Source organism: Heliangelus exortis, chromosome 3 (genome assembly GCF_036169615.1).
Source record: "Heliangelus exortis chromosome 3, bHelExo1.hap1, whole genome shotgun sequence".
NCBI lineage: Eukaryota > Metazoa > Chordata > Aves > Apodiformes > Trochilidae > Heliangelus > Heliangelus exortis.
In genome coordinates, this window is record NC_092424.1 from 42,023,164 (window position 1) to 42,049,164 (window position 26,001).

At 34.3% G+C, this 26,001-nt stretch overlaps 1 protein-coding gene across 9 annotated transcripts in view; it reads left to right on the top strand.

Annotated features, from left to right (window-relative positions):
- Nucleotides 1-26,001, top strand: part of USP34 (ubiquitin specific peptidase 34) — a 127,192-nt gene that overhangs the window by 57,731 nt on the left and 43,460 nt on the right. For 8 of the 9 annotated variants that reach the window (XM_071740316.1, XM_071740319.1, XM_071740317.1 and 5 more), the window contains exons 14-41: nt 166-296; nt 879-1,495; nt 1,935-2,149; nt 3,794-3,909; nt 3,993-4,120; nt 5,260-5,349; nt 6,168-6,263; nt 7,384-7,466; nt 8,818-8,972; nt 9,833-9,946; nt 10,917-11,016; nt 11,159-11,318; nt 11,737-11,863; nt 11,960-12,107; nt 13,588-13,688; nt 15,158-15,367; nt 15,979-16,104; nt 16,880-17,002; nt 17,122-17,205; nt 17,529-17,615; nt 18,140-18,340; nt 19,703-19,785; nt 21,006-21,046; nt 21,987-22,111; nt 23,095-23,247; nt 24,466-24,570; nt 25,698-25,753; nt 25,851-25,971. In XM_071740316.1, coding sequence (XP_071596417.1) covers nt 166-296; nt 879-1,495; nt 1,935-2,149; nt 3,794-3,909; nt 3,993-4,120; nt 5,260-5,349; nt 6,168-6,263; nt 7,384-7,466; nt 8,818-8,972; nt 9,833-9,946; nt 10,917-11,016; nt 11,159-11,318; nt 11,737-11,863; nt 11,960-12,107; nt 13,588-13,688; nt 15,158-15,367; nt 15,979-16,104; nt 16,880-17,002; nt 17,122-17,205; nt 17,529-17,615; nt 18,140-18,340; nt 19,703-19,785; nt 21,006-21,046; nt 21,987-22,111; nt 23,095-23,247; nt 24,466-24,570; nt 25,698-25,753; nt 25,851-25,971 — 3,896 coding nt within the window. The remainder of the gene's footprint in view (nt 1-165; nt 297-878; nt 1,496-1,934; nt 2,150-3,793; nt 3,910-3,992; nt 4,121-5,259; nt 5,350-6,167; nt 6,264-7,383; nt 7,467-8,817; nt 8,973-9,832; nt 9,947-10,916; nt 11,017-11,158; nt 11,319-11,736; nt 11,864-11,959; nt 12,108-13,587; nt 13,689-15,157; nt 15,368-15,978; nt 16,105-16,879; nt 17,003-17,121; nt 17,206-17,528; nt 17,616-18,139; nt 18,341-19,702; nt 19,786-21,005; nt 21,047-21,986; nt 22,112-23,094; nt 23,248-24,465; nt 24,571-25,697; nt 25,754-25,850; nt 25,972-26,001) is intronic. The other variant, XM_071740318.1, reaches the window with a different exon arrangement.

Here is a 26,001-nt window from a genome sequence, read left to right on the forward strand (position 1 = left end):
CTCAGTGTTCCAGAAAGAATTTTCAGTAGATACTCAATTGTTTGACTTATGTCCCCTATTCAGCAGTTTGCAGGGGGGAATGCTGTTTAAGGCAGTTTTATGTAAAGCTGTTTATTTCCATTAATATACATCACAAAGTAACTGGGAAATGCGGTTTTAAACTAGGGTCACCAGCAGCAAGCCCTCAAAGCAGTGACAACAGTGACACGCATCAGAGTGGAGGCAGTGATATTGAAATGGAGGAACAGCTTATTAACAGAACAAAACATGTACAACAACGGCTTTCAGATACAGAGGTAAGGGTGTATCTTAGCCTGTAAATTTTGTTACTGAGTTGTCTGTCATTAGTTATGGGAATAATTTTTCTCTCTATTCCTTTCAAAACCTGAACAGCACATAGCATACATGCCTGGCTGCAGAGGGATAGTGGATAACCAAAGTGGTTTTTGTGCAGTTTTTGTTGTGTTTTGTGCAGTTTATGAAGAATATATGGTACCTTGCTATGAACAAGTGATCTCCAAGAAACACCTCAAACAAACTGATTCCTGCATATAAATTGTATTTCAGTAATATTCCTCTAAGTAAGGGAATACATGATATATTGTTTGTATCATACTGTCACTCAGTGTATGTGCGAAGCCTGCATATGCACCTTGTTACAAGTAAGGTAATAACAAAGATTACATCATTACATCTAAATCTTGCTTAGAGGGTTTTGTTCTCAGCAGCCAACAGAGAAAGAGTGGGTGAAAACTTGCAACTTTGACACATGCCCTCATAAATGAAGAATGGTGTTTGACTGCTGATGTTGATTATGTATTTCTAGTGGTGTTTAATTTTTCCACCAATCTTAAAAAAAAAATAATATTTAATTTCAGGAATCCATGCAAGGAAGCTCTGATGAGACAGCCAACAGTGGTGAGGATGGCAGTAGTGGTCCTGGTAGCAGCAGTGGCCACAGTGATGGATCCAGTAATGAGGCCAACTCCAGCCACGCAAGCCAGTCTGCTGGAAGTCCTGGTAGTGAGGTGCAGTCTGAAGACATTGCAGATATTGAAGCTCTCAAAGAAGAGGAAGATGAGGAGGAAGAGGATAGGAGTCATAATCCTCAGAAAAGCAGCAGGAGCACAGATCTCCGAAGCAGGAAGCTGGAATCGCAAGCAGGCATTTGTCTGGGAGATTCACAAGGGCCATCGGAGAGGAGTGGTGCAAATAATGGGGCAGGAAAGGACCATGTTTTTAATGCTGACTCTGTGACACCAGTGGATAATCGAATTAGAATGCTGGGTGCTTGTTCTCATGCTGAAGATGCAGAGCATGATATAACAGGGGAGATGAGTACTGCTCACATTTCTCAAGGCTCTCAAGATTCTTGTATAACTCATACAGGGGACTTCCTTGGAGAAACTATTGGAAATGAATTATTTAACTGTCGGCAATTCATTGGGCCACAGCATCACCACCATCATCACCACCACCATCATCACCATGATGGGTAGGTAGCTTGATATTTTTCCTGATTCCTTCATTAACTGAAACAAACCGGTAGCAAAATACTGTGTTTGGGCAGAAATTGGTATGAACATTTTGCTGTAATTCAGGATAATTTTGTCTAAAAGAAATGATGGTTATTGCAGATAGTTACACAGTAATCTGGTTTCTTACTGAAATTTTTTGTAAAGTTTTTGTATTGAATTAATAAGACAACATTTAAGAAAATGTTGAAATTGTTCTGGGAAACACTGTATTTGGTTAGCATTAAAGAAGTCAATGCATCGTGATCCATTTTATCTGTAATTGTTTTTCATTTGAAGGTCTGTTATTCAGACAGATGATTCATTCTGAGTAGCTTCAGGGATATGTCTACTCAGTTGTAGTTTGCTGTAAACAACTTTCTCTTCGATGTTGCCTATTGTAATATTGTTCTTTTGCAGGCATATGGTTGATGATATGCTAAGTGCAGATGATGTCAGTTGCAGCAGTTCCCAAGTCAGTGCAAAATCAGAGAAAAACATGGCTGATTTTGATGGGGAAGAGTCTGGCTGTGAAGAAGAGCTTGTACAGATTAATTCACATGCTGAGCTAACGTCTCATCTTCAGCAGCACCTTCCTAACCTTGCCTCTATTTATCATGAACATCTTAGCCAAGGTAAGAGTGGTAAAAAGAAAACGGAAAACCATTGTCAGTTGCTTTTATATTATTTTGAATTAGTCCTAAAAATTAAAATAATAAAATTATTTTAACCATACATGTGTATTGTCCCTGAGAAACCATGGTGACTACTGGGTTTTACTGTTGCTCCAAGAGATGAATTTTTGTACTTTAAATGTAGCTGTTTTTAAAACTTTTTTCTCCCATTTCTACTGGAGCTTTTAATGCAGGTTAAAACTAATAAAGACATTAAAGAGTGTAGCAAATGTTTTTTCTAATCGGTTGTAAAAGTAAAAATAAAGGTGGTATGAAATGTGAAAATTTCTTTCTCTCTGAAACCTTATGTGATTTTTCTTCTGGTGGGTGGATCTTACTATGATTCTGTACATTTGTCATCTTAAATGAATTAACCATAATGAGCTGGACAGAGGATAGTTCTAATTTACTTCAGGGTGCAAGTTAAGATACTATTCAAACAGTTCTCAAGAATTTTGTCATATTTCCATATGCTATTATGGTAACTTTATTTTCTGTTTTATCCTCATTTTAAATAGAATGAAAGTGTATGTTTAGTGAGGGTTTGATATTTTTCTTCACTGTTCTGTCAGAACAAGTTTACTATATTACAGCAGACACTAAACCCGGTACTATCTATGTCTTTTCCTGAAATAAAGTTGGAGAAGACTCTTTTTTCTTTAGGTTTAACATTTCTTTTTACGTGGAACCGAATTATAATTTGTTATAATTAAAACTGACGTTGAAAATTTGGGAAGTTTTTTTCTTCTACACTACAGAGTTGAGTGAGCTACTAAAACTTGAGATTAAAACATGCTGTAAATCCGTGTATTTTTTTCAATATTTTCCATAGATATTGCATATCTTACTGCAGATTGGAATTACTGTTTGAGCATTAGGTGTTCAGTGCAGATTATTCTTTACACCTAGTTTTTGCATGTGCAAATAATCACAGTGTATTCTGCACACAATCTGAATTTCCTACTTGACTTTGCTGTTACATGAATATAGTATTAAATAGTAGATAAATTAGTGGTGCCAGCTGTGGCCACTTGGAAGGAGGGAAATGTTCATCAGTGTTTAGGAAAACATGAGTTTCTAGAATTGTGCACTTTGATACATTGTCACGTGTTGAAAATGGTGCTTGTTTTTCTTGTGTTTTAGTTAGATGCAGGATATTATGTAGTATGAAGGGGATTCATAGAAGTGTGCTTCCTTCTTGCTTTCCAGCCATGGTAGTTTCAGTTACCTCTCTTTGGACTGCAGCTCTACAGAATACTTGACAAATACTCTAATTATGCTATGAATTAGATCTAATTAAATTAAAAAGCAATTACATCTCCATCTGCACTTCCTAAGTAGTGTTTTTATTGCCCCTTTCCATTAGCCAAAGCTAGTTTTAATATTGGCTTAACTGTCCTGTTAAATTCTTGTATGGTCATAATGTTTTGTCTTCTTTTAAGAGCCCATGTGTGGAAGAAGGCTGCAATTACAATGTTGTTTCATGCACTTCAAAATAGCCAGCTTTACAAATAAAGCACGGTGATGTTCATGCACTTAGGGAATTATGTTCAGATTAGACAGTTCCTTCTATGTATTCAATAATGGTCTTTATATTTTGTTCAGGACCAGCAGTTCATAAACATCAATATAATAGCAATGCGGTGACGGACATTAATTTGGATAATGTCTGTAAGAAAGGAAATACCCTTTTGTGGGATCTGGTCCAGGATGAAGATGCAGTAAGTTGAATACCTGAAAATAATATTTTTTAAAAGAAAATAAATATATACTCTTCAATGACCTTTCTTTCTACTTGCTGTAGATTCATCTCTCTGAAGGGTTAATAAATGAAGCAGAGAAGCTGCTCTGTTCTTTAGTATGCTGGTTCACTGACAGACAGATTCGAATGAGATTTATTGAAGGCTGCTTAGAAAATTTAGCAAACAACAGGTAACTTAAATTATCTATTTTTACATTTTTCTGTTTTTGCAATATACAAGAAATCCAAGTTGACCACATAGGTATTTATTATATATATTATTATGTATATATGTTGACTATAAAGGTATTTAACTGTACAGGAGGACAAAAGCAAAAGTATAAAATAATTTTCAAGGTGTTATGAATGTGTCTGATGTTCCATTTTTCTATTCTGTCAGCATCCTGAATTTCTCGTCTTGTTGCATTTGTCTGTTCTCCATTCTGCCAGAGGTTACTGCCTTCCTGGCAGTTGGTTAAAGAGTCCACATCTTAGCCAGCTGAGTGCAAGGTTGGGTGCCTTAGTGTATGCATTTTGAACTGAAGATTTAGATGTCACGTGCAGATGGCTGAAGGACAGACACATTCTCTTCCACCAAGTCTATTGTGGGGTGTACGTTCTGTGAAGAATCAGCTGACAATTCAACCAGTACCTTGATCTCAGTTAACTTGTCTTAAAACCAGCTAAGGCTGAGATTGTACTGGTTTAAGATTTGCAAAAATGGAGTTTATTTTGGTGATACAACCTATCAACTGCTGGACATCACCTGCAGTGTTGTGTTGTTACCATTTTTCCAAGAACTGTATTTGTGAGATTAGTCACAAATATACTCAGATATTAATTAGTAAAAGAAATGTGATGATACTTACTGATATAAACGTTGTTACATGAAGTTTATGCGCTTGAGTTGTCACAGAAGGTGCCTTACAATGCACACCTCTTTCTGTCTGAGTGAGTCTGAGGCAGATTTATATCCATCATCTGTTTGTAGAAAAAACACACGTTTTGTTGAAATTTCAGAAGAGATGTGTTATAAAGCTCAAAAATAAGAATTTTTCTTTTAATAAGTTTTAGTAAGAAAAATATATTTTTGTACTTTTCCAGCAGCTGTGTGTCCAAGCTACTACTTGTAAAGAATCTGAAGTATGTGTAGTTCAGATTCAGAAAACTAATTGACTGACGTGATGGTATTCTCCACAGGGATATTCCCAGTGCTTTCAGTTAACCTGTTTGCTCACTGAATATGAGCTTCTCAAAGTAATTTTAAAATTGGATATTTTAATTTTGTAAACAATCACATATTGTCATAATTTCTCTCTTTTTTCTTTAGATCAGTAGTAGTTTCCCTTCGACTTCTTCCAAAGCTATTTGGTACATTTCAACAATTTGGGAGCAGTTATGATACACATTGGATAACAATGTAAGTAGTCCCTTGTCCACAACAGACTACACAGACAGGTGATGACATTTAGGGTAGTACTGCAATGTGCTCCAAGTTAATAATGACCTAAGGTTATCATCTGTCTGCTGTCTGGTTCAGATGTTTAATCACTCAGGCCTGGATTTCTTCATAATATATGCTGCTGTCAGAACTGAGGTGAAAACTTATGTTTGGTTTCTTTTCATCATTCTTACTTATTAAATCCTGAAGGACTTGTAGACAGTACTAGACATCCATTAAGAGGATATTGTAAAGGGTTATATTAACTTGATATTATGTCATTTTGTTATTATTGTTTATCAAATGTTTCTCAAAAATTAGTTTCAAAATCTTTGAAATGTGAGGATTTATACTGTAGCACTTCTTACTAGAACAATCTGTATAACTATCTGGTCTAACTATAGAGAACTGAGTACTGGAACTTTTATGAAAGATTATAGTGATTATCAACAATTTTTCGTGGCCTTTTTGACGTGGCATTTAAATATATGCCCAGTTCTGAGTTTTGGTTTAGACTTTTTCTGAATTAGGGCCTTTAGGAACAGTTTTTATGGCCTCAGAAGGGAGTGTTCTTTCAACCCTGTGCCTGCAAATGTCATTGTGGAGTGTTATGAATGACAAGGAAGAAGAGAGTACTGTACTGAAAAAGATCCCCGAATTCATGGTAGATGGAAAACTGAATGTTAACTTTGTTTTTATGTGTATACAATTTTCCTTTAATAGCTGTCTAGTTTCTGTAGCTTTTCTGATCTTTTTAAGCAAACAGTTAATACTTTCTGCCCTTTGAATTGACACAGGTGGGCAGAAAAGGAGCTTAATATGATGAAACTTTTCTTTGATAATTTGGTACACTACATTCAGGCAGTCAGGGAAGGACGACATAAACATGCATTGTAAGTACACAGCTCACTTTGAGTGTTTTATTTATATTTTTAAAGTTTCTTTTCTGCTTCTGATGCATCTCATAAGTATATACTTTGTGTAGGGATACTACATACCTAGGGAGACAAAGATCTGTAAATCAATAACATTCAGCTTCATTTTCCTCTAAAAAAACCACAATAACAGAATACAATTCTCATGTCATCTTTGTTAGACATTTTGATGAATATTCATTTACAAATAAATGACAAATATTTTATATATTCAAATCAATTTGAAGGGTTTCATATCATCAAACTATTCAAGTATTTTAATTTTAAATTCTGTTATTGTTAATCTTTGCAATAGTTTTTTTGTTTGTTTTTTTCTTCCTGTTTAAGACATTCATCTGCACTTTTCCATCTATATGATTAAAATTAAGTATATATGCACCGAGTTTCCCAATCCCAGAGAAATAGACTGGTCATGTTTTGACAGGTTTCAAAGTCAATATGTAAACATGGGCATTCACAATTGAAAAATGTGGCTATATAAGGGTCAAATTTTTACTTCATTGGACACTTTTATAATGAACATTGCTGTGGTGTGAAATTACTTCAAAAACTGAAAGAGGAATCAAATGATTTAAATTAAGGCAAAATGACATGTTGTTCTGCTCCTCTGACCATTAAGCTTCTATTTTATAAGCAGAAATAGAATTAATACTTTTATATAAGTTTTGAAAATATTTTTACTAGTATGTATGGAATCAGAAAGTCAGAGTAGAAATATCAGCATTTTCCAAGTTAGCAAAAAAATTAAGGTCAGGTCCTGAAAGGTGATAACAACAAAATTATGCACTTGAATTGGACTGTATGCCCCCCAAAAAACCACTTACACATCCCCTAAAAGGTATGTAAAATTACCTTATCTAGAAATGTCTAATGTGTCCTTCCATTTCTTTGGTGTGGCTCTGTAACATGTATGTTTTATGTATACATAATAATGAAGTCTAGATGATATACTGAACTAGAAGATCAGAAACAAAGTTATAAGAACAAGTTATATATGCTTTTGAGGTATGAGTGGGGAAAAAGCTATGACACTGAACAATGAAATAAAATTTGGTTTCTATGGAAATTTCAATCTTAGATACAGCCACAGTGCAGAAGTTCAGGTTCGTCTTCAATTCCTGACATGTGTGTTTTCAACTCTAGGATCACCAGATCATTTCAGTAAGTACTTCAGGTTACTTTGTTAGAGAAGCCTGTCATAGTCAGGCTCATACAGTTTTTAATCAGTGTTATCTTAAATAAATATAGTATTTTAAACATACAGATATAAATAATCTCTGGTGCTGTTTTAGAAGGAGGAGGACTTTTTCTATGAAAGCACAGAACCAACATTTGAGTTCAGATTCCATTGCAGTTCTTTGAAAACAAATTCCTGTTTTCTGTTCTTCGGTTTTGATAAATAGTGGGACTGTAATAATTAATGAAATGAAGATAATATGTTCTGTATTTGTGGCTCTTGGTTCATATCCATAATGTTCCTAGAGCTCTTCTACTGGAGTGAACTGAACTGAAAGTAAATTGTGATACCAAAAAGGAATAATTATTTACATTTAAATACTTTTAATACTTTTAAAATACAGGTTTAAACTTTTTGAAAAACTACTATTCTGTATGTTAGTTCATCTGTACAGATACTCTACCCTTTTCACTCTAAAAGGCTAAAAATAGAAATCTGTTATTGTGGCTGATGGAATTCAAAGTTATTTTCTCTGTTCTTAAAAACCCTTAGTGGCTTTCCCTTCCATAAATTTTTTGGCTGCTCTCTTCTTAAGCCCTCTTAAACAAATAACTAACCTTTAGTGTTGTCTCAGCATCAGCTCTGCACAGACTTTTGGTTGATTGTATATAGAGGTCATTTATTTTAAACCACTGAAGGGAGGAGGCATTTGGGTAGCCTCATTATAGACAGTCAAAGTTGACACACAGTGCATCGCTGGTCCCTCTCATCGTTATAGTACAGGAAGCATATCTACAGCCAAGAGAAAAAAAACCTCTAACACTGTAACTGCTGTTGTTGGTAGGATAGCCACAATTTTTTTTTGAAAGAAATTTGTTGAGATCACAGCTGTTTATATGTTGGCTAATAAAATAAGATAAACCTACAGCTCACTTGAAGGGAGAAGCAATGAAATAGTTACAGAGATACTATTTTCAGCCACATTCTGAATACCCATCTCAAAGCTGGACTCTAGATTCTGGTCAATAGTTCCTTATGCACTAAGAAACAACTTGGTGTTCAGTGTGAGATCCCAGGTCAGCCCATGATGCTTACTGCTTTAGAAACAAGTAACAGCACTAATGATGAAAACTTGTAGCTGATGCCAGCCCAAAGAGGGCAAAAGTGAATGATTCCTATTTGGTAGGTCGTGCATTTTCCTTTTATTGTTTAAAAAAACTTCCCACCCTGACAACAACTATTTTAAGTTTTCCATATGTATTCTTGAGTTTTGAAGAATATCGCTATATATTTGATGTTATAAAGGAGTTGTTAATAATACTTCCCTAATCTTAGGGTTGAGTTTAGAACAAGTGGACATACTGTGGCACTGCTTAGTAGAAGATTCTGAATGCTACGATGATGCACTACACTGGTTCTTAAATCAAGTACGAAGTAAAGATCAGCATGCTATGGGTATGGAGACTTACAAGCACCTTTTTTTGGAAAAGGTATGTAAGTGAGTTAATGGCAACCTTACAATTCTGGTAGAAGTATTTCTTTCCATATCAGCTCAATTTAACATAGTTAAAGTAATTTCTATGAAAAACATGCCTTCAGTAGTCTGGGAGGGCCTTGCTTGTCACGCAACGATTTTTTTCTGCTTGGAGGAAAGAAGTGAAGGGACTGGCATTACTTCTTTACACGGAAGTATTCACTTGAGTGTTTCTTTGCAAATAGCTTTCTGCTGTATCTGAAGCTGTGTAGCAATTCAGTTCACTTTGAACAAAGCCACCCAGAACTATATGTACCTTTATGACATAGGGATTACCTGAATGAAAAAATTAATTTTATTCTTTTTGGGAGAGTGTGTAAATCTCATCAGTACATGCACTGAAAATATGAACATACAGCAATACTTTTTTGCAAGGGATCCCATCCATTTTAGCAAAACAACATTACAAAATTGATACATAATGCAATAATTAACATTGTCTAGTTCTTTTTCAAGGTTGCACATGAATTTTTGAATGGACATGTCATGTATGGTAACAATTTTACTGCTGTTGATAAATTAAGCAGCTGATGTTACACTAATAATTTTTGTTCCCCCTACACTGTTGCAGTCCAAATCAGTGTTAGAGAGTTGGCTTTTTTTAAGCCAGTTATAGTTGACGTTTTGTATTATGTGTAAAATTAAGATAGTGGTCTTTCGCAATAATAAATTTTAATTGTCCTATTACGATTTAATATGATTTGAAGTAACAATGACATTTTTCTGTTCTAGTAAAAGAAATACTCTGTAAATGCCTTCTGTTTGATCACTTCATTTGTTTTTTTTTCCATTCTAAAGTGCATTCATTTTTTTTAGATGCCACAATTGAAACCTGAAACTATTAGTATGACCGGTCTAAACCTCTTCCAGCACTTGTGTAATTTGGCTCGACTGGCTACTAGTGCATATGATGGTGGCTCAAACTCTGAGGTAAACCTAGATTCTATGCTCATGTTTTTCTTTTTTCTGAGGGAAGAGGAAAGTTAAATTACTTTTCTGTAATGGTGTATCTCTTCAGAACTTATGGGCTTTCACATTGTTTACTGTTTTGAGATAGCAATGCCACAACCCATAGTGGTGGGGTTTACACAGATTACTGAGGGGAGCTCTTCCTTGAGGAGAGCCCTGGAAGATCAGGACTTAAAAGTTCCAAATGTCAGACAGTGGAATGGAAATAAAAGAGGCCAGTGATGCTGACCTTCCCACGTGACTTGGGTCATGTGTGGCTTTTGTCTCAAGAGGTACAGACAGGAAGTCACAAAGAAGGTGATACCTGTTTCCTGCATCTTTGTGCAGTTTATAATGTCCTTAGCATAACTGAATTGTATTCACTGTTGTGGTCACTGTGCTTAAAGATGGATTTGTTACATTTACTTTTATAAATAGGAAGAATCATATGACATTTTATTAGGCATATTTAATTCTGACTAGAAATCTGTTGTAAAATGTGTCTCAGGTATGTATGATGTGCTTTAGAAGTTTTTCTTCCATATTTTTTTTTAGAGAGAAACTATCTTGGAAATATAATTATATATAGGATTTTTTTCTGTGAATTGATTTGAGTCAGTTCTTTAATGACAAGTTTTATTCTTGCAATAAATAGTAAATCAATAGTAGCTTCATTTAAAAGTATTCCTGTTTGTCAGAAATGAAATTTCACTATTTAGAATTTTAACCAGTTCTCCTTATGCTTCGAAGCATGAAAATTTTCCTGTCGAAGTTAGGATTTTGTAGTAATTGAGGTGTACTATAATGAGGGCCCAAGCAGAGGAAAGCCAGATATTTCTAGTAATTTAATCAAGAGGTAAATAAAATATCTCGGGTCAGAAAAGTATCACTCCCAGTGAAATGATGGGGCAATGTTTTGTTTGTGTGGTTTTTTTTTCTTTTGTCAAAACAGTTGTGTGGCATGGACCAGTTCTGGGGCATTGCTTTAAGAGCACAGTCGGGTGACGTCAGTCGAGCTGCTATCCAGTATATCAATTCTTATTACATCAACGGTATGAATTGTCATTTTTATTTTTGTTTTGCATTTTATACGCTGTAAAGAATGTCTAGTGTTACCCTCTTTCTTTATTCTTGATACTGAATTACAAGATCTCAAAGTTGTGCTTATATGATGTACTTTAACTGATGCTACAGGTAAAACTGGTCTTGAAAAAGAACAAGAATTTATTAGCAAGTGTATGGAGAGTCTGATGATAGCTTCTAGTAACCTTGAGCAAGATTCTCATTCAAGTCTGACCATTATTGAAAGAGGACTCTTAATGCTGAAGACACACCTAGAAGCTTTTAGGAGAAGGTAAATAACTCCATGAGTATATTTGGATGTTGAATTTATTTACATTCCTCTTATTGTAATGATAAATGAGTTATTGTTAATTTAAGTAATAGTTTGTTTGCTTATCTTGTTTAAAGTAAGGACAGTTGTGGATAAATTTGAAGGGTAATATATGACGTTTAAACAGTTACGAGAGTTCACTCTTCTCCTTGTATAAAGAAGTGTGGGTGTGGTTCATGTTTCACAACTCTCACCAAGGAAACTTTTTCAAAGTTAGTTTTGTTTGAGAAACAGTATGTTGGCATTAATAACTTCCTTTTAATTTTGAAAAAAACAGTGAATGAAGGTGCACATTTTCTCTTCTCATAGTCTATCAAACATTTTTTTTAATAGGTTTTTACATAAATATTTCTTTCAATGTATTTACCTGCTTCTTAAGGTTTGCATATCATCTGAGGCAGTGGCAGATTGAAGGTACTGGTATCAGCAGTCACTTGAAAGCCCTGAGTGACAAACAGTCCCTACCACTAAGAATTGTATGTCAGCCAGCTGGACTTCCTGACAAGGTAAGTTAAAAGCTTTTTTACAAGTACGTCCTAAATTGTTAAATTTTGTTAAGTCCATTGTGCACTTTGAAAAATAAAATACATGTTTTATTTCAGATGACTATAGAAATGTATCCAAGTGATCAGGTGGCTGATCTACGGGCAGAAGTCACCCATTGGTATGAAAATTTGCAGAAGGAGCAGATAAATCAACAAGCACAGCTTCAGGAGTTTGGCCAAAGCAGCCGCAAAGGAGACTTCCCAGGTAAGCTACCTGTATTTTTTGCCCTTATCCAAGCATTCATCCATTTAGAGCTGACAAGGTTATGGTTGGCTTTTTCTTCCCCAGATATTCTAAATTAGAAAGCATTATGATTGATTTTCTTCTGGCTATAGTTAACAGTTAGCATCACCCTGAATTTAATTAGTAGCATGTTTTCTTAAGCACTACCATTTATTCAAAAAAGCAAAACCAGTGTAGGCCTGGCAAGAGTTCTTAAATTGAGCCATGCTGCAAGACTTCCCCATGTTAATTTTCGTCTTATTGTTGTTTTGGTTATAGTATTTTCTGGAACTTGCAGATTCAGTTACATAAAACTTTATTCTGTATTTTGTGAAAGTTATATATTTCTAGCTCTACCATTAATTCAGAATTCAAAGTCATAATTCATGCTAGTTTAACAATTTTTAGAAAAACTTTTAATGAGACACGCCTTTCAGTAAATCAGACTGAAATTTATACAATTTAATTACATTCTTTCTGAAATCCTTTTCCAACCACTCATCAGAATATGTTTTAATGAAGAAGGTAATTTGCTTTCCACGAAGTGTAGCAATGTAGCAGAATTCTTTTTTTTTTTTTTTTAGCTGGGTTTTTAGAAACACATGATTGTCTTGTGGAATGCCAGTGCAGTTATCCATAATTTTGTACATTCTTTGTGGACTTTCTTTTTTTTGTTTTGTGTTTATTACACTAATTTTCAACATACCATGCCTATGGGAGACTGAAGAACCTAAATTTATTTATTAATGAATCCAGTGTCCTTTGCTAGGTTTAACACCTGTATTAATACCTCTAAGTACTTTGTCTTGCAATCGATACCTGTATTGGCTGATAGATGCAAATTTCAATCTTTGATAAATATCTTTGTGCGCACTGGAATGGGTGGTTAGGACTGTATGACTGAGCTATAAACTCATTATGCACTGTGATTCTTGGTTACTGCTTGATTGCCTGCACCAAGTGCAATTAAACTTTTGATTGCTCACATTTTTTTGTTCAACGTTCAGAATTCTTTGAAAGGTGTTCTCAGTTTTTCCTTTCTCAAGTATATGTCACCTTCAGTTCCAAGTTACATTTAAGTAAGATTAATTGCTGCTTCTTTATCTTTACTGAATTAATGACAGGTGTGTGAAACAAAGGGGTTTTGTTGATGATTGCAATCATTTTCCATTCTCCTTCTCTGGTATAGCATAATATACTAAAAAATAAGACAGGCATTTTTTGAAATGTATTGTGAATATTTTTTCTATAAGATTGGGTGAATTGTTAATGAAGAAGGTATTTTGGAATGCATGCACGTAAATTTAGTTTAACCTAATAAGCACATTTCTCAAGGAAATTGCATTAAATTTTTGCCTCATTGTCGTTGCTACTGAAGGGTGTTCTATTGAAAATAAGTCTTAGCACTTTCATTAGAAAATGAAACTTTCCAGAAATTTACTGAAATAAGTTTTTTTCCTAGGTGGCCTTATGGGACCTGTGAGAATGATTTCATCTGGGCATGAACTGACAACTGATTATGATGAAAAAACACTTCATGAATTGGGTTTTAAGGATATGCAGGTATTACCAGCATATAGATAGCAGTCACTAGAAAATATTGGTTAATATGTTGCATTTGTCTTGTGGTTTATGTAGTGGTGATTTAAGAAGCACTTTTTGTAGGAACATTCTACAGTTCTCTGAAACAAGTTGTTTCGTGCTATCCAGTATGCGCCTTCTGTAAGCTCAGACTAATGCTGTCAGTCCTTGTTGCTGTCAGGCTTTAATGAATATTTTTAAAAGCCTAATTGTAGTTATGTTAGCAAATGTGAAAGCTCAAGGAATAAAATAAATCAATTTTTTTTTTTTTTATTCATCAATGAAAACAAGGGACCAGTGAAAAAAGCATTCAATATCCACATTTTGTCAGAATTGTTGAATGAGTGCTAATTCCATGGTAGCAGTGGCTAGCTTTCTCCATTTGGAGGTTGAATCTCAGCTATTTTTTAATATTCATCTGTAATTTTTTATTTCAAATCCTAGTCCATGTTAGAGTGGTCTGCTCATAACTTTGCTGAAGTCAATGGTACAAAAATCCTGAATTATTTGCATAAGTGTGAATGACACCGGGATTGTTTCAGGGAGGTGGGACTGTAATGAAACTTGCCAACACATCATCACATACATCCTTTCTGTATAAAGGAAAAACTGAACTCACACAGTACACCTTTGGGGATCTGCTGACATTGTTTTAGAAAGGCTGTTGCTGGCTAATATGCTTACATGTGCCCTTGCTGTCTGATAACAATTGTAAAAATCAGTCTGTCTTGACTCTTGCAGTTCCAGATCAGATGATCACTTGGATATCTTTGATTGTTCATTAGTTCTTTTTGCTAAATGAACTGGGTTAATTTAAAAGCAAAGCGAGTTATTAAAATATTTTTATCAGCATATTACAGAATCAATAATCAAATTTTATAGAATTTGCAGTCAGATAAATGTTTGCAGAGCTCCTAGGAGTGGTAGCGTTCACTTGGAACGGGCTGAGTGTGATCAATCTAAGAAGATGGTAACGAGTCAGCAGGCACAGTTCATCTGAGAATGACTTCCTGCAACGTGGTTATACCAGTATAACAAATGTCTGCTTTTTCAATTACACTGCTATTTGTGTTGCTACCCCCTCATTTAGCATTCTTCTAGTCCTTTGAACTGACTGATTTCCTTTTCCCTCTGGATTAGCTTTTGTGGCATTTCATTGCTGTACTGAGAAGTCAGACTAGTACTAGAGTCTTTCCAGCCTGAATGGCAAAATAAGGGATAAGGAACAAGGAAACAAAACTATCACTGTAACAGCAGCAAACAGTATATGCAACTGCACCAACCAGGCTTTAATTATGACAGTTGCTCAAAATGCTGCTTAGGAAAGATGTTACAACAAAGATACTGATATATCTTTAAGTCCTTAATTCTTGTTGAAAACATTCCGTGGCTTAAACATGAGGGTTTTTTATATTGTCTCTCTTCTCCCTGATGTATCTCTATGTTTCTAGATGGTGTTTGTATCCCTGGGTGCACCAAGGAGAGAGCGTAAAGGTGAAGGTGTTCAGCTTCCAGCATCCTGCCTACCTCCTCCTCAGAAGGACAACATTCCAATGCTATTACTCCTGCAAGAACCTCATCTTACCACCCTTTTTGATTTGTTAGAGATGCTTGCCTCTTTTAAGCCTCCTTCTGGAGAAGTGACTATGGAGGACAGTGAGGTAATTTAAATTAATTTTATTAGAATAATTATATTTGAGTCATATTTAATTGGATCTAACATTTCTTGTGTCCTCTTTATAGTTGCTAGATAAGGTTTGTTGTCTGTATATTCATATTGTACACACGGTAGAATCATTACCATTATTTTTCCAATTTTTTTTACAACATTGCTTTGTGTTTTTAGTGGTCTAAATATAGTAGAAGTTATGAAACAATTATTGAGAGACAATATTGATTATTTAAATAGATTTGGTGACATATTGGAAATTGGCTTGGAGAAAGGTTTTATTGCAAGAACTCAAGTTTTGTGTCTTATATGCCATCATTATCTTGTAGGAAATTAAGCTACTACTAGTGTGTTCAAGTCAGTAGTCTACTTTTAACTTTATTTACACTCAAAGATTACAAAATATGTGATATGCTGTAAGGATAATGGAACTTAGTTTCTTGAAGGATCAGCGAGACTTCAGATGTCATGTTCTATTTATGGATTTACAGTAGATAAATTCTCCTTAATTAGGAATAAGTACATTTTTGGACTTTGAAATCCTAGGAAGGTTAATTTCACAAATAATTTCACAGTAAGAATGGTTGTTTTATGGTTTGCCAGAGTGCAAGATGTGAAGAACTCCATCTTCATGCAGAAAACTTATCCAGACGTGTTTGGGAATTGTTAATGCTTCTGCCAACGTGCCCTAATATGTTGCAGGCATTCCAGAATATTTCAGATGAGCAGGTAAACAAAGAATCCCCATTTTACATGTTTACTGACATGGATGTTTTATTGTCTACTGCTTTAGTTGATTTTTTTCCTCAAATAGAAATGGTAAATGTTATGTATGTAAAGTATTCTGAGACACAAGTAAACCAAATAAACCTAGTAATTATTACAAAATTAAACCAATGGACATGTTAGTTCCCAAAGTTTGTTTTTATGATTTCTTTTTCAAAAATGTTTATAACAAATTAAATGGATAGTAAGTACTGACTGTCACAATCCACAATCTTAGTTTCTTCATCTGCAGCCTTGCTTTAAAACTGTGAGTGTTGTGATAGTCATCCTTTTGTTCTATTTTCTATAATTTCAGAACACCTTTTGGTACTTACAAAGTTGTTTTCTTACCCTATAGATGAAAATTTTGCCTCTTAAAGTTACTGAAATTACGTATTAACAGTTTCTAGTTATTACGGTGCTTTATGGACACATGCATGAACATTTTGATGAAAGATATAACTTAGAGTATAACATTTGGCTTCTTCAACTCTAAATGTGTCTGTACCTTAGCTTATAATAATGTCTACTCAGATTTCACTGATGAATTCACATTACTCAAATTGTTAATTGTTAATAGAAATACACTTAGAATAAGTCCAAATAATAAATGAAATTTAAAAAAAAAGAAATAATTTGTCCATGTCACTTCAAAAATCCTTTCCTTGTATTTTGTTTTAGATAGACCTGCATTACATATAACTGTGTTAACTGTTTTCTTTATTTTTTGTTTTTTAAGGGTAATGATGGCTTTAGCTGGAAGGATCTTCTGCGAATAAAAAGTGCCCATAAACTTTTGTACGCCCTTGAAATTATTGAAGCTTTGGGAAAGCCCAACAGGAGAATAAGACGTGAATCTACGGTAATAAAGATTCTTGTACAGAATTAAGTTTTTCTTTCTGAATCAATGTATATATTGATGAGTTATTTTATAGTATTTTAATTCTTCAGTTTGTTACAGTGAATTGTTCTTTTCTCTAGGGAAGTTATAGCGATCTTTACCCGGACTCAGATGATTCAAGTGAAGATCAAATAGAAAATAGTAAAAACACATGGAGCTGCAAGGTTTGATTTTCCTACAGTCATCTGTCATACCTAATACAATTTTTTTTTAAAAAGATAGAAAATGAAGGTGCATTAAAATGTTATCTATTTTAGGGTTTTTTAATCTCAGGTTTAGGTATACAATTTAAAATTTTCTGTTATCAGGCCTGTAAATTTTTCAAAGTTCTATACTACTCTTTCGTTTGTTTTTCATAAAATATCCACCTGTGTAGTTTTATCGGATTTTAAAAAAAATTTATTTATGCAACTTACATTTAATATCTAACATTAGTGATATATTACTGTTTGCTTTTTCTCACATTGGTTCCATACTATACTTACAGTTTGTTGCTGCTGGGGGGCTCCAACAGTTACTAGAAATTTTCAACTCTGGAATCTTAGAGCCTAAAGAACAGGAATCATGGACTGTGGTAGGTGTTTTTTCACCCTTTCCCTCCAGAATGACATACCTCTCATTTGTAAAGACTTCTGTTACTTTCAGCCTTTGCTGTAAGTACTGTCTTTGTAGTAAGTGAAAAAAATTAATTTTGTAGTGGAAACCACCAGAGTTAACTTTTTAAATTAGAGTTAATTTTATCTTATATTCAGTTCTATGGCATTTCATTTTAAAAATATTATATATCTGAAGCTCTGAGTCATATGTACATAATAAGAAGTAAATGAACAATCATGTACATGTACGTATATAAAAATGATGATGGTTACTGAAATGCTAACAAGGAGAAAGGTTTAGGGGTTTTTTAGAAGTCATGTATTTTTAAGTGATTTTGATGTATTTAAAATTAATATCAATATTAGAAACATAGTCATTCTCTCTGTCCAGTATATAAACAAAATTACTTAAGCTTTTAATTTCAAATTCCATAACAAGCATGGAATTCTTTGTAAATTGAATCCCTGAAAAAGCAAAATTTCATTTTCTTCTTGTTCACAGTGGCAGCTAGACTGTCTGGCTTGTTTGCTGAAGCTGATCTGCCAGTTTGCAGTTGACCCTTCAGATCTGGATTTAGCTTATCATGATGTCTTTGCCTGGTCTGGTGTGGCTGAAAGTCACAGAAAAAGAACATGGCCAGGCAAATCAAGGAAGACTGCAAGTGACCATGTCAAGGGCCTTCATATACCTCGTTTAACAGAGGTAAGAGATAAACAGTTTGTCCATTTTATGAACTTTAGAAAAATTATTCCTTTGTTGTGTGAAGCCTTTGTTTTGATAATAAAATAATATAGTGAAAAAGCCATTATTGTTAATCTGTATCCTAAATATTCTCCTCTTTAAATGTATTTTAATTGCTTTAAAATGACAATTTTAAAAATTGGAACCAAAAGCTTTTAGGTGATTGGTGTGCACAGAAATCATCTGATGCTTTTTTTTTTTTTTAATAGTAACATGTCATATGGGCTGTGCCCACCCTCACTAAATCTATTTTAGATTTCTTTAGTAAATACTCAAATAACCAAGTTAGGATAGGATATCCACCTTCCTGTCTGTCCTTCCATCCATTCTAACTGAGGAAAGGATAGCTGAGTGTGTATATGGTAAACTTACCCAAAACTTTGAACCTTCCTGTCACATTCTTGCATGCTGATTTCCTAATGCACACCAAGCCTGACACTTAATCAGCAGTATTTTGGCATCAGATATATGTTCACTGCAAATCATTTGCTCTTGGGCACAGGATCAGCTGTTGTTGCCAAAATATGTATATCTGAACTGTGAGCTGGAGCCAAACTTCCCATTTGTCGTTGTTATACATGGAAAGACCTTAACTATTCTAAAAGTATTATTTTTGACAAAATGCATCCCTAAATTGTCAAAGCTGCTGTGATAAAGGGAAATTATCAAATTCATTAGATTTTTTTAACAGTGGCTGCATGTAAATGCTGCTACCAGTTTCTGTAACTGGTTTGAAAATTTTAATTGCCAACTGATGAATATTTTATTGTGGTGGACTTGCTCTCTAAATATTTTTAAAGACTTTGTTCAGTATTTGATTTGAAAAGTTCTGTGTAGCCTGTCAAGTTTTCTAAAGTTTAACAATTAAAGTGATTGTATAGTCAATAAAATGCGTTGATTGCAAGAAATAGATGAAATTTACACATCCAGCCTCATCATCAACCCTGTCTCTTCAAGCCTAACATTTTTTAAAGAAAGTGAATAGTCAATGCTTTTTTTAAAAAAAAATATTGAAAAAGTATTGAATAGAGGCTTGATTTTTCTGTTCAGTGAAATTGTCTTTCTTAGAGAAATAGAATGAAATCTTAGCACCTAGACATAGTCAGTGAAGCCCAGATCTACTTTAATAAAAAAAAAACAATAGAAGTTTTAACTATGGAGCTGCTATGATTTGTCTTTTGCTCCCCCTACACAGGTGGGTTTGTTTTAGATTCACACAGTGTATATAATTTAAAAACAGATCAAAAAGCTTGTTGTTATATTAACTGTTGTTTTTTTTTCTTTCTTTCTTTTTTTTTTTTCTTTTGACTTCAATTTTTAAAGGTGTTTCTTGTACTTGTCCAGGGAACCAGTTTGATTCAGCGACTTATGTCAGTTGCTTATACATATGACAACTTGGCACCTAGGTACAATATCTTTTTATTTTTGTAATAAAGTTAATCAAGTCTGCACAATTTCATCACTGTTTTTAGTAAAATAATTAGCTCTTTCAGTTGTAGTCCCCATTAACACCCCTATCAGAAAATTAAGTCTATAGACATTAGACTTGCTTTTCTTAAGTTACCTCTTCTGGTAGTTCTCCTAACCTCCTACCCCTAAAGGACGAGTGAGAGGAGAGTGGCAAGAACTCTCAATGGCCAGGATGTAAGACGTGGAGAAACAAGATGGATATGTTGTGCTCTTACAAATTATCTTGTCAAAATTATTTCTTTGTTCTGTCTGTAGCAATTAGCATCCTCAGTTTCAAGGCAGTGCAAAGGAGAAATTAAAATAAATTCACTTCTAAGCTGCTTAGTCATCTACTAGTTTTGACTTACTTTTCCCACCCTAGTAACATTAGCTTGTTACAGCTGAAATTACCCTTGTTGTTTTAGTGAGTGTACATGTATTGAAGGCAAAGGTTTACTTTCAGAAACAGCCTAACAGTGTTTTGTCCTTTTTGCCTTTTGTCCTGAGAAGTGCAATTACGTGTAAGACTGCATCCTGGCAGAGTCAGACCGATGGTAGGGAGATCAGGTTTTTGCTGCATTTGGTGTTGTAGAATTACTTGATTCTAAGTAAGGATTAGCGTGCTTTAAATTTTTCAAAGATTGTTCAGGATATTCAGACTATTTCCAGCAAGATCTGCAAGTGTGCCTAACTTCTGGTTGAGTTGCAGGATAATTTTTAAATGTGTACTGTGAGTTTTTAGTTTCATCATCTTCTATTGCAATATATAAAAATGTAAGTAAAATAACCACAAACATTTAAATTTTGTCCAAAGTTTGCAAATGTTTGTTCAAAGTGTGGTTCTCTATGAAGAAGACTAGTTTTCTTCTGTATGGGTCGGTTCTTAGTCCCATATTAAATCTTCTCTTTTTTTGGACAAAAGGAAGGGGTTCTGGGTGTTTTTTCTTGACTTTTTGTCTTCAAGTCAGTAAAATTTTAAGGGGATGACCTGAAAATTTTAATAGTTTTATTAGTGTTGTTAATTTTGAAATTGGTCCCTCTAGGATTAAAAATTTAGTATTCTTGGTGGGTAGTTAAAATAACTGTGTTGTTGGTTGTGTGTACTTGTATATTTCTAAGTGATAATCTGTTACATTCTGTGCTAAAGTACAAATGGCTTTATCTTCTTCCTATTCAGGGTTTTGAAAGCTCAGTCTGATCACAGATCAAGACATGAAGGTTAGTGCTGCAGAGAATCCATGTTATAAATTTACAGTAATGAAAACATATTGAATATAACAAATCACGTGTTTGTGTTATTCCACCATTAGTATGTTGTAATATTGTGTTCCTTGGTAGTCTTAGGGCTGTTGTAATCCAGGTGGGAAAACAGACTTTCCTTCTGTGGAAATTGTTTTATATGAATTTTAATTTTGTACTGTAGCAGACTTCATCTCCAGAAGATCTCATTTTGGTGGGAAAACCAGCTGTGTTTTTACCTTCCAAAGAGCACCAACAATAATAGCCACCTTTATTCTGGTTTACAGAAATAACTCAGGGCCCAGAATTTCTTGGATCTCCTCCCTCTATCCCTCTTATGGAGGTTTCTTTAAAAAGATCTAAGTGACCTGTGTCAGATTAAATCTGTATCAAAGTAATTGTCAAAAGTACAGTTTACACATGCATAGTTATCTCCTCCTTACACGTTGCCTTCAGTTTTTCCACTCCACTTTTTTCAAACCTGTGGATATTAATGTTTATGACCTGAATTTTTAGTAAGTGTTACGGATCACATACTAAAGTTTTACTTTTAGCTGTTAAGAAGAAATTAACAGATTTACTGGTTAGTCCAGGGAAATGTTCTTTTTAAAACATGATGCAACCCATTTGCTAAGTACCAGCTCACAGCTTAAGTAAGAGATGCAGGAGAGGATTGTGCTCCAGATTGGTAATACTTAGTATAATTAATTGTCATCAGTAGTACAATGGTTAGTATTTAACAAACACATTGGTAAAATTCTGAATTTAAGTAGTTATTTTTATGCAAGTAAGGATTTAGTCTTGTATGTTAGAATGACCGAAATAAATGTTAAATGTTGTAGAACTATGCAACTCTTCAACTTAAAAAGACTCTTCTGCTAGTTATGGTGTGATTTATTCTTGTCTCATTTTCTTTCAGTCACTCATTATTCAATGTGGCTCTTGGTGAGTTGGGCTCACTGCTGTTCCTTGGTGAAATCCAGTCTGGCAGACAGTGATCATTTGCAAGACTGGCTAAAGAAACTTACCCTTCTTATTCCAGAGGTATGTTAAATGAGAGATTATTGCACTACTAATTAGTGCATAGTACAGAACAAGATTAAGTTTGGTTTCAAGCTACCATTAAATTCAAAACATGTAATTTCCTGCTAAAAGTAGGCAGGATCTGACTAAATTACTTGCAATCCTGTTTCAGAAGTAATAATTTGTAGTTAAAATACCAACGCTCATCTTTTTTCTTGGCTTCTGTTTGAAGGTAATTTTTTCATTGTAATTTGTTGAAATTTCTAGGTGATGCCCTCTAATGGGGATTTAGCTAAATATGCCTCCCCATTTTTTTTTCAGCTATACTTTTTATAATGAAATTAGGCAAATGAGAGTTTGTGGCATAAGAAAAACTTGATAATTACATAAATATATGCATAGTAGAAAATTTTTGTGTTCACTAGTGGTTGTCTAAAAGTGAAGTATGGACATAATATGATAATTATTATCTGTTGCTTTATTACTCAAGCACAGAAAAAGCTTACATGCTGATTCCATTTAAAAACTGTGGAACAGGAAAAGTGCAGAGTTATAAAGCTGGATTAGAGATAGTATTTGGATATTTTTCATTAGAATTAAAGGAAGAAGAAAATTACTCTTCTAATGAAATTAAACACATTAACCATATAGTTAGGAATAAGTAAGTGTAGGTTCCAGCATCACATAGATTTCCTTACTTTCGCAGATGGGATATTTTATATTTTAGTAACTGTCTGTAGTCTTAGTTGTAGAAATACCTAACACATAACAAGGGATACAGACAACAGCTCTTTCATTAGAACGATACCTTTTGCATTTTTCTGTAAGTAATTTAAACATATGTTATTTGTAATCCGTGTTTTTAGAAAGCCATATTGTGCCTTGATCACCTGATAGATGTTCTGACAGGAACTTGATACGTACATATATAAGAAAAGTCAACAAAAGGAAAAAATAATCCAAATAATGTGTGCAATCATTTAATTATTTTATTTTTCATAAAGACTGCCGTTCGCCATGAGTCTTGCAATGGTTTATACAAGTTATCTCTCTCTGGTCTGGATGGGGGAGATTCAATTAATCGGTCCTTTCTGCTGCTGGCTGCATCAACATTATTAAAATTTCTCCCAGATGCTCAAGCTCTGAAACCAATCCGGGTAAGAATTTTAAAAAGATCTATTTAGACTTACTTTTTTAATATAAAAAGAAAAATGGCAGCACATTATTATTATTATGTCTGACATACTGTTTCTGATGCACTGAAATACTAAGACTTTTGGTTTAGATGCTTCCAGAAGCCTCACAAAAGTAGTTAGGGCTGTGACACTACAGTGATTTAGAGCTTGGCTGTGCTTGGAGAAACGCAGAATAGCATTTGGGTGGTGCTCCTGTTCTGGAAGTTTTCCACATAACACACTGCTAGGGCAGTTGTGTTTTCAATATACACCTCAGTTTCCCTTTAAAATATAGGTAGCTCTATAAATAAATAACAGTAAGTTGTTTTATGTGTACATACCCTTATGTGTAAATACCCTCTGTTATTGTGATGGAATGTTACTGTTCCCCAGTCAGTTGCTGCTGGTTTTCTGCTGGGGTGTTATTGCCCTCACAGCTCTACTAGATCAGATTCTGTGGATGCTGTTAAAGCTTCTTCAGGAGTTCTCACTGTAAGTTAATAGAGTAATGTTATTGTGTAAGTTAATAGAAGTGGTTTGAACTAAAAGGACTGATTTTGCTAAAGTCAGTTAAGGACTGTAGACCTAGCAGTGCATCTCAGGGGAGGCAGTGCTGACTTCATCTGGTGTAGGTAGATCTGAAGGTGAGCACTTGTATGGCAGCTGTATGAACCTGGGTTTTGGGTCTGTAAAGCAGTTACTCTTGTGACCCTGTGTGGCGTTTGTTTTCAGGTGAGAGTGGTTCATGCAGTTTAAATTTGCTTTCATTTTAAACTCTCTTGTTATTAAAAAAAAATAATTTAAGCAATGTATGGAAGAATTTGCATTATTTGACTAATTTTCAGAAGATTCTAAAATTAAAGTTGCACTATCTCATTACTAATTCAATCAAAGTTTTGTCTATTTTAAGACTGAAACCTTTGCAATTTGTAATGGTTAGAGTGGAGTCAGTACTATTTTAATTACTGTTTTTTAAGTATCTGGCAGATCATCCAGACAAGCTTTCAGGAATATCAACAAATATTTCACAGAAAATGCACTGTCAGCATTGTAAAATATATTGTTCTTGTACTTGGCTTATCTTAATAGGGGCTTATAGAAAGTAATATCCTTGTAACATTTACTGGATTTACTGCTTTTTTAAAACACAGGGTTATTTTGTCTGATATATTTGAGAACAAAAGCAATTTCTTTTCACAGATAGAGGATTATGAAGAAGAAACAGTGCTGCGACCAGGTTGTAAGGAATATTTTTGGCTGCTTTGCAAACTGATTGATAACATACATGTCAAAGATGCAAGTCAGGTAGGCTTTGCTTTGCATTCATATGACTGTTTGCTTTTAAAATTTGGGTATTCAGCCTAGTTCAGTGTAAGACATTTTTAGTTAAGGCATGGTGAACTGCTGTGAACAGCTCTTGGATCTTCACCATCTCCCAGCTTTCCGACTCTCAGATGTGTATTTAGTAGCTCTTGGCCATAGGAAACAGACATTGAACCTGTAGATTCAAGAAAGAGAAGGAGGTATAATATACAAGGAGGGTGGACTTAGATGAAGGTAACAGAGACTGTGAATACTCTATAGACACTGTAAATACAGAATACAGACATTCTCTGTGATAGTCACTGTTGATGATTTCAATGTGGTCTAAGTGGGACATAATCAAGTATTTGGCTAAAAGTGAAAGCAAAAAAAATAATAGTCACAGCACAGGTTGGAAAATTTATTCACAACTTTTAAAAATCTCTGAAGAGTTATAGTAATCTTTTGGGCAAACTCTGCAACTGTGGGCCCTGGCTGGTGCTCCTACATAAATCTCTCTGGTGTTGTGACAGGAGTGTGGGAAGGGAAGGAAGATAGAGCCTAAATCCTAGATTCTCAAAAAGGGTGAAGTCTTATCCTCTCCTAACTCTGGGTGCTCCCAGTAGAGGTGAAAATTTTGCTCCCCTGCCTTTCATTGCTCTGCTCAGTTTCCTTTCATTTGTTTTATTAATTAAGTCTTTTAGGTAGGCTACTGTTCTGCCTACTTGTGCATGTTGCTCAAGGAAGAAATGCTAATGGGATTTCTCAACCTTCTGACAACAAACTGTGTTCTCGTGAGAAGTAGCAAACAGTTCTTTTTTAAAACAGTACTATTCCATTTTTTTTCAGTGCAGTAGATAGAGTATATTTGTAGGATATGGAATTTAAAGAAGAAATGTTACTTCATTTGAAGTTAACATTGTACAGCATTGATTTTAAAAAATGTCTCAAGTATCTTTAAAAAATTAGTTTTAATTGTTCCTGTTTTCCTGTGTGCAGTAACAAAAATTCATCCCAAAGCCCAACCTTAGTTTCAGACAATACTGCTTATAAATTGTAATTCATGAAATACCTAATTATATTTATACTCCTATTATATTTTATACTCCATTTTCTTCATTTTTAATCAGACCACACTGCTTGATTTAGATGCACTAGCGAGACATCTTGCTGACTGCATTCGGAGGTAAGGTTTACTAACACCAATTTCACTTGTAAGTTGAATTATATTCAGTGCTATTTGTACTGATTTTTAACATTTTTTTTCTGTCATGTGTATATAGCAGAGAAATCCTTGACCATCAAGATGGTAACATAGAAGATGATGGACTTACAGGACTACTTCGTCTTGCAACAAGTGTTATTAAGCACAAACCACCCTTTAAATTTTCTCGTGAAGGACAGGTAAGAAAAGAACATCAAGAGACTGCAAAG